This window comes from Halichondria panicea, chromosome 1, assembly GCF_963675165.1.
Source record: "Halichondria panicea chromosome 1, odHalPani1.1, whole genome shotgun sequence".
Lineage (NCBI taxonomy): Eukaryota > Metazoa > Porifera > Demospongiae > Suberitida > Halichondriidae > Halichondria > Halichondria panicea.
Genome location: NC_087377.1, coordinates 13,643,073 through 13,654,165, shown reverse-complemented (window position 1 = coordinate 13,654,165; position 11,093 = coordinate 13,643,073). Strand labels below are relative to the sequence as shown.

Here is an 11,093-nt window from a genome sequence, read left to right as displayed (position 1 = left end):
GTCAGGGACGGTCGGGCTCCGCCCAACTAGTAGCTACCAGCGTTATATTTTCAGTTTCCAAGCATACCGTATAGCGCGAAATTTTCGAGGCACTTATATTTCGTGGATTGGCCTCTAAAAGCCATTTCGTTGCACAATGTTCGCGGAATGACTGCTTACCGGAAGCCACGCCTTTAAATATTTGCATGATAGCAGGTAATTCTTATTAACGAACACTTTTCGTGGACTTAATTTTCGTGTAGAATTCCAACCCACGAAATCCGCGAAAATTAAGCCCCTCGAAAATTTCGCGCTATACGGTATAGAGTAATCAATCGAATATCGGGCGGCACCTATTTCCGGACACGGCCACGCCTAACTAGAGAACAGCTGTGATCATTTATTGCCAGCAGTACATAGCAGGGGCCCCTACTAACCTGGACACAAAATTTCCAGTCGTATCATTAGTCGTAGTAGAAGCAAGAGCTCTTGAAACGCAAAATACGGACATACGCATGATCATCCAATCTGTTGTATTCTCGTTTAGCCACTGCAGAGACCTCTTGTAAAGAGCAAACAGAACGATAAGTATACCTAAAGAAAGATAGACTACTGTGCTATACAAACAGCATCTAAACAAAACTCTTGGTGCTATACAAATTACACAGTTCAAGTAATCGTTGTAGTGAAGGTTAAAGTGCGGACATCTTCTCTTCCATTGCTGCCTCCCTGATCACACTACCTCAGCAGATCAATTTCAAACAAGTGGATGGATTAAAGTTAGCTGATGAACGTGTGCATGTGAAGGGCTCTGTACTGGACCTTTAGCTTGCTTTGAAATTTGTGAGTTACACTTACTTGGTTGTAATGTTTTTGTACACAGTGTGTATGATTAAACTGTTACATGAACCTGAGACTTTCTGAATAATAGTCAGATGCTCTTACTACTGAGCTACCAGAGCTCTTAGGCATTGGAACGGAGAATATAATTTCAAATTCAAGCCTAGAGCTTTGTAATAGGCCATATGTGTAGTTTAGCCTGTAAAGGGGCATGTGATTGGCATGCCAGCACACCTAAGGCCAGGCACGTGTGTAAAAGTATGCCCCTTGAATAGAAATATAGTGCTAGCTATTCTGCACATACATTTAAACGTACATAGTCTCATGCCCAGCCACTTTACCTGTGGTAGGCTAATTGCAAGAACCTGCTGTTGTGGGTATAAGGCACAGGATACAAAGTATTCCTTTGGTTTTTAATATGCATATTTTTGTTGTTTGCAGTTGTTTGATGGCTCAGCTCAGCTTGAATGACCGTGTGTTTGTCGCACGAAGAACTTTTACTCTCTCGCCACCGCGATCGTCTTATATACCCACAGTTGCGAAACGACCAACCTCTTACAAGTCATGGACTGAAAGTACCCTCTATAAAGCATACTTAGCACATATTGAAGATGGGCTCTCAGTACGAGATGCTGCCGAGGCATATGGAGTACCTAAGTCAACTCTTCAGGATCGCGTCAGTGGACGAGTTAAGTTTGGGGCGAGAAGTGGCCCACCAAAGCTCCTCACTGATGAGGAAGAGAATGAACTTGTTAGTTTTCTCTGTGGTTGTGCATCAATGGGCTATGCAAAATCCAAACAGGAAGTTTTGGCACTGGTTCGTAACATTGTTCAAACAAAAGGACTTCGAACTGCCGTAGTCACTGATGGGTGGTGGACCTCGTTTAAGAAGAGGCATGGTGAACTAGCTGTACGTGCTGCAGAGCCATTATCATACTCAAGGGCTGTAGCAAGTTCTCCCCAAGTAATTTCTTGCTATTATGACTTGTTGGAGCAGACGCTGACAGAGAATGATTTACTCGATTGCCCATCCCAAATCTACAACATGGACGAAACAGGCATGCCCCTCGACCCTGCACCTCCAAAAATCATCACTGCCAGAGGTGTAAAACACCCAATAAAAATCTCAACCGGAAATAAAGCACAGCTTACATGTGTTTCAGCTGTCAGTGCAACAGGTCAAATCATTCCTCCTATGATTATATTTGACAGAATGAACATTAAAACAGCTTGGACTTATGGAGAAGTACCAGGAACTAGGTATGGAACATCAAAAAATGGATGGATTGATAGTGTGTTGTTTGAAGACTGGTTTAAGTGCCAATTTTTGCCTAATGCATCTCCAGTGCGTCCTGTGTTGTTAATAATGGATGGCCATTCTACCCATTACCAGCCGAGTACTGTGAGACTTGCAGCTTCGGAGCAGGTAATACTCTTCTGTCTCCCGCCGAATACAACGCATTTAACACAACCCCTTGATAAGGGCTGTTTTGGGCCACTGAAGCGTGCCTGGAGGAAGGAATGTCATAGTTATATGGCACAAAGTGGTGGAAAAATGGCGACCCGATACGAGTTTTCTCGGCTGTTCAACAAAGCATGGTTTGCATCAATGACCCCAGCTAATGCCATAAGTGGATTTCGATGCACAGGCATAGTCCCTTTTAATCGAGAGGCAATTAGGCTACCTGTTGCTGATTTTAAGGATCGGGTTTCAAGCTTGGCACAGGAAACAGGCCTTAATTTCATACCACTCTACAACTGCAGTCCATCAAGATCTATACATCTACATGATGCAAGTGTTGAAGAAACAGACTCTTCTGATGGTGACTCCCCTGCTAAGAGTCCTGCTAAAAACAGCTGTGTTCTACGACAGACTGCTGTTACGAAATGTCTTTCTGCAGTGACGGTGCCTGAGTTGCACACCCAACAAGCTAAGCCAGTTGGCAGTGGACGGGTGCTAACAAGTTCTGAAAATCTGAAGATTATTAACCAAAAGGAACAAATGAAGCTTGAGAAGGAACTTAAGAAGAAACAAGCTCAGCAGAAGAGACTTCAGAAGCAAGAAGCAAAGAAACAGAAACAGAAGCAAACTCTCACACCCGCAAGGTTGCCCAAAGAATCGACTAACTGTGAGTCAAAGCACTGTTATGTTTGGTCGTATAATTATAGCTTATAATTATTTATGCAGCTGTTCCTGAGAGTGATGTTGTCTTCACCGACAATGAGTGGGACCGTTTTGAAACGAGGCTGCTTGAAGGCTATGATCTTGCACCAAAGGGAAGGTATAAACTATGGCTTGAAATGTATCATCCACAAGGTGGGTTTTGTGTGTTACATGTGGAACGTTACATTCGTTCTCTAGAGTGTACACGTACTGTACACACATTTTTGTTTCATACATGTAGCTGGTGGTACCTGTAACAAACAAACTGACGAGCGTGAGTCGGATTTAGAAGTGTCTCCTCAACCAGGTACTTACATGTACAATACACTTCATTATACACTTTACGTAATATTTGTTTCCTGCTTTTGAAGATGCTGATGATTCAGAAGGTAGAAGATCGTTCGGACCAGGTACATGTACATATTATATGTGCTGTATTGGATTTGCGAACACAATAATGACTGGTTTTTTTTATTACTGTAGATGATTATTGTGATCCTATTGTGGATGCCCTTTTTGATAGTTGGTGCTATTCAGGAGATGAATCTATTGGACCAGGTAAAGAATATAATATGTACTCATGATACAGCGTGTTTGATTTTCACTCTGTAATACAGTTGTGTACCCTATAATAACATGCTGCTTTGTTCAGATCGTGAAACAGAGTCTGTGCCTGATACTACTGGCAGTTGTCTGCCGAGAGCTGGTGAGCTACAATGTAAATGTTTGCTGTACTATAATTGTACAAAGTTACATAATTAATTTATACAGTATGTTTATTAGAAACTTTTTTATTTCAGGCTCACAGGAAGTTACTCCACCTGTTCCTGGGAACAGTCAAGGTATATCTCACACATGAATATGTGAATGAGTGTGCATACATGTACCATATACAGGTACAGTTGCATACATGATAAGCCAACATGATTCACACAGATCCGTTATCAGTAAAGAGCTGTAAATATACTCTTAGGAGTTCAAGGAAAACTGGTAAATTATTGGGTAGTTTTTGGAAAGTTCATTTTGCGCCATTTTAGTCTCGCAGAAAGTTTCACCACCTGGTCCTGTGAACAGTACAGAGTCTGTGTCCAACAAGAAGCTTCTCCCTCTTGGGCGCCCACGGAAAACTGGTACAGTATGTTTTGTATAATTTTACTGTGAGGGGACAAACTTATAAATTTCATTTTTGCGTAGTCTCCCAGAAGGTTACTCCACCCATTAAAATAACTGTAAATAGTCAAGGTGTTTAAAAAATACATGCAGACGTTGTGGCTTTGAAAATTAACGTCTAATTAATTTATTTAGGAGCTGAGAATAGTGGGTCAAGAGTTGAGGGTATATGTACATTTGATTTGTACTTACATGTAACCATTAGGCACTAAAATTTAATGGTACATAATCGCTACATGTACTTGTATAGCATGATCACATGTACTAGCTACATGTACGTGTATATGGATCGTACAGTGTAATAATAATGTTAACTATTGGATCATAATAGTAACCTTTACTGGATCATAATAATAACTATTTGCATATTAATAACTTTATTATGATACAATAGTTTATACGTTATTATTACAATCCAATGGTTGCGTTATTATTACGATCCAATGGTTGCGTTATTATTACGATCCAATAGTTAACGTTATTATTACACTGTGCGATCCAATTAAATGCATACATGTAGGTGACCTTCATGTTTTATAATTGTCACAGAGCCTGTGTCAGCTGCTGCGAAGAAAAATGGCAGTCTCATCAGTCAAGGTCCAGACAGCAAGAAACGCCCTGTTAGGTGCCCAAGGAAAACTGGTATGTTGTATAATTATGCTGTAAGCCTGTGGGACAAACTTATAAACTTTCATTTTGCTTCTTTTTAGTCTCCCGGAAGGTTACTCTACCTGTTACAGCAACTGTGAACAGTCAAGGTGTTTAAAAATACATGCAGACATTGTGGCTTTGGAAATAATTATTAAGGTGTCTCGTTTATTTATTTAGGAGCTGAGAATACTGGATCACAGGAAGTTGAAGGTATATTATACCATCATTAGGCACTAAATGGTTCATGATCGCTACTTGGTGTAGCATGATCCAACCTACAGACATGTAGTAGTTAATTATAAATGCGTTAATTGTCACAGAGCCTGTGTCAGCTACTGCGAAGAAAAATGGCAGGCTCATCAGTCAAGGTCCAGACAGCAAGAAAGGCCCTGTTGGCCGCCCGAAGAAAACGGGTATGTTGTATAAATATGATGTGAGGGGACAAACTTATAACTTTTCATTTTGCTTCTCTTTAGTCTCCCGGAAGGTTACTCCACCCGTTACAGTAACCGGGAATAGTCAAGGTGTTTAAAAAATACATGCAGACATTGTGGCTTTGAAAATTAACGTCTAATTAATTTATTTAGGAGCTGAGAATAGTGGGTCAAGATCACAGGAAGTTGAAGGTAAACCAGTAAGTTGTATACACTGTTCCATTTTTGTCTCAATAATGGAGGTAAATATGCACCACACTGTCTGCACCTAGCCTCACGTCATGTGCTTACTGTCTGGTTATTGTACATAATGTAAATTTATGATCTTTGCAGAGCCTGTGTCAGTTACACACTGTAGTACTGCTGGTCATGCAACGAGAACTGGTAAGCTACAGTTAATTTAGAATAGTAGTACACACTTACTTATAAGTTTTACATGTATACACCTTTATATTTGTTTTCTTAAAATTAGTGCTGCGGAGGGTTTCTCCACTTTGTCCTATGAACACTCGAGGTATTACACACACACACACTCATGACATTGAGCTCTACAGTTATACAAATCATTTTCTCTCAGAGTCTGTGGCTATCAACAAGCACAATGTTGGGCGTCCAAGGAAGACTAGTAAGTTGTGAGAAAGTAACGTATATATTAGAAACTTGATATTGCTCCATATTTCAGTCTCGCAGAAGGTTACTAAAACTGGTGTTGTGAGCAGTCAAGGTATTCCCTTCACACTTGTATGCACCCATTGTCATTAAAGTTAATGTTTCTTGTGTAGGTCTGTGCATCAGCCGTAGGTGCACTAATGCTGATAGTGGTGATTGGGTGAAGTGTGACAATTGTGGGCAATGGTATCACTGTGAATGTGTGGGAATTGTTATAGAAAATGCCAAAGAAATCCGTTTTGAATGCTGTTAGATCTATTTTTTTGTGAATCATTTTGCAGTATTGTGTTATATAACTGTTCATTAGTTTTATAATTTTTCATTAGTCATGTGTTTTTCATTAGTCATGTGATGTTTGGTATGATTGGTAGAGTCTACACACTGTGTACAAAAACATTACAACCAAGTAAGTGTAACTCACAAATTTCAAAGCAAGCTAAAGGTCCAGTACAGAGCCCTTCACATGCACACGTTCATCAGCTAACTTTAATCCATCCACTTGTTTGAAATTGATCTGCTGAGGTAGTGTGATCAGGGAGGCAGCAATGGAAGAGAAGATGTCCGCACTTTAACCTTCACTACAACGATTACTTGAACTGTGTAATTTGTATAGCACCAAGAGTTTTGTTTAGATGCTGTTTGTATAGCACAGTAGTCTATCTTTCTTTAGGTATACTTATCGTTCTGTTTGCTCTTTACAAGAGGTCTCTGCAGTGGCTAAACGAGAATACAACAGATTGGATGATCATGCGTATGTCCGTATTTTGCGTTTCAAGAGCTCTTGCTTCTACTACGACTAATGATACGACTGGAAATTTTGTGTCCAGGTTAGTAGGGGCCCCTGCTATGTACTGCTGGCAATAAATGATCACAGCTGTTCTCTAGTTAGGCGTGGCCGTGTCCGGAAATAGGTGCCGCCCGATATTCGATTGATTACTCTAAAGCAGATCTGATCAATGAGTACTGTAAAGGTAAGCTTCTTACTTGTTTTAGACTTATATTCAGCCTGTTTCCATGCATGAATTAAAAGTTATGAGTGGTCATAAAACAGCATTAATTAGTGTGTGGTTGACTGGGCTGACTGCATAAAACCTGCACAGTGACTGTCATGTATACCATGAATTGTGTATGATAGTTTATACGTTATAGTTATAACACGGGCACGAGGGATGTATGGAATATATTGCACTGAAGCACGAGGGCGCCAGCCCCGAGGGCTGAGTGTAATATATGCCATGCAGCCCGAGTGCACGTGTTATAACTAGTTTATATCCCGAGGGCATAGCAACATAACACTGTCCTAGTAACACAATATAAACAGCACAAAAAAAGACAGAGACAACTCTAGACACAGCTCCATCTCTTCTCTCTTCTAGACGCCAGTATCTGCAGCGTATAAGATTGGCATGACCGACGAATGGCTTGACACAAAATTGTTGGAGTTTCAACTGAAATCTGCAAAACAGCCCCACCCCACTTCTGGTGCTGCAAAACAGCCCCGCCCCACTTACTGCTGCAAAGAAACAGCCCCACCCCACTACTCAGTGAATACATGGTATTAGCTGCTGGTCTACGCTCGGCCTCATAACCAAGCCAAGAAAGCTCGCTTCTACACTGCTGCAAAACAGCTCATGCCCCCAGCAAAAAGAGCCACTTCTAGTGCTACGGTGAAGCAGAATTGACATGCATCACGATGTCGAGGACTAGGTCGATCTAGGAACACAGAATCTTCCACAAAATGAATCTTGGACAATTTTAAAACCTGCATGGTTGCAAGAAGAAACTCCAGCAGTGCTGAACATTCATTCCTGCATGGCTGGACATACTTTGATACTTGTTATTTCTCATGCGTATTAATTTAATTTTAATTTAATTGTCTGTCTAATTGCCAGAGGGGCGTTTTGAGGTCAGTGCAATATGACTTTGCGGTCAGTGCAATATGACTTTCAGCAGTGCAATATGCTTTATATTGCACTTGGCAACAACGTAGCAACGGGATATAAATGGTTTTATTTGCTTCAGTGATACAATTGTTCAATGTCCTCAGCGTTGATGTCAATCACCACTGAAGATGTTCGCTATTTTACACTGAGGATACCCATTGTGCTCACTCTCTTCCAGCATCTGGACAAGTCACAAAAAGGTATCATGGTGTATTAGAGTTCAAATTCTGTCCCGTATTTACAGTATAGACTCTGGCTGTCTGATGTACGGCCACCTCGATATACCGGTCATTTGGTTTGGCACAGATTGCTGGCTATATATAGATGTTTACTGCACAAAACTCGCGCTGAAATGCAGCCACTCGCTATTCCTTATAATAATACTGGCCAGTACTGGCTTCCCCAAACTAGGTATTTTATTATGGCCGGATATGACGTTTTGGTTTAGAAGATAAAATTGGATTACACTTAAGTATATAGAGTATACTGATACCGCAAAATTTGTCATTAGATTCGAGGTAGGGTCGTTTTTTTAGCTGTGGTTATTTTCTGAAATACAGCCACCTCGCTATTCCGGTGAAGCTGCATTGTCCCAAGGGCGGCCAGATTAACGAGAGTCTACTGTTCGCTGTGCCCCGTGTAAATTAACTAGAAGTATCCAAACACACTTTTGTGGGGAAAAGATTTCATAAATCCATAGTTTCTTGATATAGGTATACATCTCACTGCAACATGCAGCTTGACTACATGTAGTCTATTGTATTACTTATGCTGCCTGGGGCTTCTGTTGAATCTGTTCAAAAAAGAGGCTAACCTGTCAAAGAATTAATAAAAGAATCATTCTCGAGTCACAAAAGCGGCTGAAGTATATACAATATGAATATAATTATATACAATATGAATGTGTTGCTTTCTTCACGTTGCATGATTACTACTTTCGGAGTTTGGATATAACTGTGATAATACACACTGTGCATTGTAGGTGATATCAGCCTAACACAGTGTGTATTATCACAGTTATATTCAATTCTCGCTTCTATACATTGTAGGTGATATCAAGCCTCTGAATGACAGGACATCACTGCTGTGAGACTCCAACACTACTTCTAGACAAACATTTATTCTTATTACCTTCTGTGTTTGTTGAAATGTATCATATGCACCTTACATATTCACTGTTAAAACTGGGGTGTAATAAATGCAAGGAGGGGTGTAAACAACAGCCCCTTATAGGGTGTAAATCTGGCACTGGTGTAAAATAGTGAACCCTGGGGTGTAAAAATAGTGATGGGTGTATATAATCCCACAAGAGTGTATATACTGTAGCAATATATCCTGACCAGTGCATTTTAGTTTCTGGTCGGTGTCTTTCATCACCTGGACATAATAATTATTATGCTTTCTATACTTTATGCTGTTAGTTTCCTCTTGTAAAAGCAGTGCTATAGCACTGCTAGAAGCAGACTCATCACATTCAATGAACTGTGTAGCTGTGCTTCAGCAAGTACCCCCCAAAAGTTTACAGTATATACATCTGGTGTACGAAAGATCCACCTGGAGTATTTTTGTAAAGGAAAAATCACAAGGCATTGTTACAAAGCCAGTTGAAAGATATCTCTTTCCTTGGCAATCTGTTGTAGAAATTACAACAACGGTAACGAATCGTTATGATGAATTAGATGAAGTTGTATGTGAGCTCCTCCCTGACAAACAAACTGTAGTCTAGGTAACGGCCTTATCAGTCAAGTAGGCTAAAAATCTGTGTCCTTTGATGTAAGCTTTGATGTCTCTTTGTGCATATGTAGTTACAAAAAAAAAAAAAAAAAAAAAGAAACCTTTGACTAGCTAGGAAGAGTAGCAGTAGTAGTAGGAAGAGTAGCAGTAGTAGTAGTAGCAGTGCAAGCAGGACTAGACTAGATTAAAAAGTTGGTGGAACGAATAACTGACCGTTTGGACGTCACCTGGCTGGTCTGCTGTCTAGTTGGACCAGATTTAGCTAGATATAATGGGGTAAATAATAGTTGAGCGGTGCTGTGTGTAGCTTGAACTGTACTGGCTGGCAAGAATCTAGTAAGCACCCTATGCACTGAACTCGTCAGAATGGAGGGTATGTTCTAGGGATCTGGACAGCTGTACATCCAAAGGAGCCAGGGAGTGCCAATCATCTTCTCCCAGTCTCTGACACGCTAAACAAAACTAGCTAGAACTGGGAGTCCCAGCTAGAATTGCTAGCCGGATCTAGACTAATAGAATGACATGGAGGCGTGGTGATATGGAACGCCAAATAGGTCAAAAATACATCCCACTTCAAGGGGGTGTCTCACACATCTATCGGTTGCTTTGCACACTATGGAACGCCGTTTGCGACAAAATTCAGGCAGAATGTGATAGGCGTGTGCATCCAATATAAAATCAATTTTTGAAGATCTATTTTTAATAATCGATTTTTTTTACAGTTGATTTTCGATTTACACGTGAACGATCTTTGACAATCGATCTGATAATCGATTTTTGAAATTCGATTTTTGATAATCGATTTTTGAAATTCGATTTTCAATAATCGATTAGATTTTTGATAATCTATTTTTGATAATCTATTTTTGATAATCGATTTTTGATAATCGATTTTAGAACTGCTCTGAAGGTGTGCTGGGGGGGGCCCCTGTCTAAAGCTGTATCACGTGATACTATCCATTGAAGAAGCCACTATTCATGACTTCTATTCTATCTGGAATCACCAAACTCTTTCTCAGCTCTTTCTCTAAGCACACACAAGATGGCCAAATAAAACAGTGCTGGCGAGAAAGCATACAAAAATGGGTGCATGAAGAAACTAAATAAGATAGCACCATGAGCAGTTCTAAAATTAATGATTTTTACTGTGACTTATGGCCCTCCTTTTTAATGGTTCCAAAAAACAATAATGTTTCGCTTTTGCGTTATAGTCTATCATGTGAGATAGCTAACCAAGCCAAGCTTTGATTCCAGGCCGCGGAGAAGGAGTTTGTGCATGTTCTGAGTTTCAAGGGCGGCCTAACTGTAGCCTTGAATCCATTTTAAAATCGGCCTGGATTCGAGGCTAGTATATCAATCAATTGCGATTTTTGTAATCGATTTTTAAAAATCGATTATCAAAAATCGAATTTCAATAATCGATTATCAGGTCGATTGTCAAAGATCGTTCACGTGTAAATCGAAAATCAACTGTAAAAAATCGATTATTAAAAATCGATCTTCAAAAAT

At 40.1% G+C, this 11,093-nt stretch overlaps 1 protein-coding gene across 7 annotated transcripts; it reads left to right on the top strand.

Annotated features, from left to right (window-relative positions):
- Positions 1-446: 446 nt before the first annotated feature.
- On the top strand, positions 447-6,286 carry LOC135347855 (uncharacterized). 7 transcript variants are annotated; one of them, XR_010398558.1, is made up of 21 exons: positions 447-822; positions 1,261-2,948; positions 3,008-3,136; positions 3,225-3,290; positions 3,355-3,393; positions 3,467-3,541; positions 3,636-3,701; positions 3,784-3,825; positions 3,920-3,973; positions 4,021-4,113; positions 4,703-4,795; positions 4,864-4,911; positions 4,982-5,014; positions 5,125-5,217; positions 5,281-5,328; positions 5,392-5,438; positions 5,572-5,622; positions 5,711-5,752; positions 5,816-5,863; positions 5,921-5,962; positions 6,021-6,071. XR_010398558.1 is itself a non-coding variant. In XM_064545961.1 (21 exons), exons 2-21 carry the CDS (start codon positions 1,268-1,270, stop codon positions 6,158-6,160), a joined length of 2,922 nt encoding a protein of 973 aa, XP_064402031.1. In that variant the 5' UTR covers positions 465-822; positions 1,261-1,267; the 3' UTR covers positions 6,161-6,286. The 7 variants fall into 7 exon arrangements, 6 of the variants coding, with proteins under 6 accessions (XP_064402071.1, XP_064402046.1, XP_064402031.1 ...); XM_064545961.1 differs by having other exon boundaries at positions 465-822; positions 5,392-5,430; positions 6,021-6,286; XM_064545968.1 differs by having other exon boundaries at positions 467-822; positions 3,636-3,689; positions 5,392-5,430; positions 6,021-6,286.
- The last annotated feature ends 4,807 nt before the right edge of the window (positions 6,287-11,093 follow it).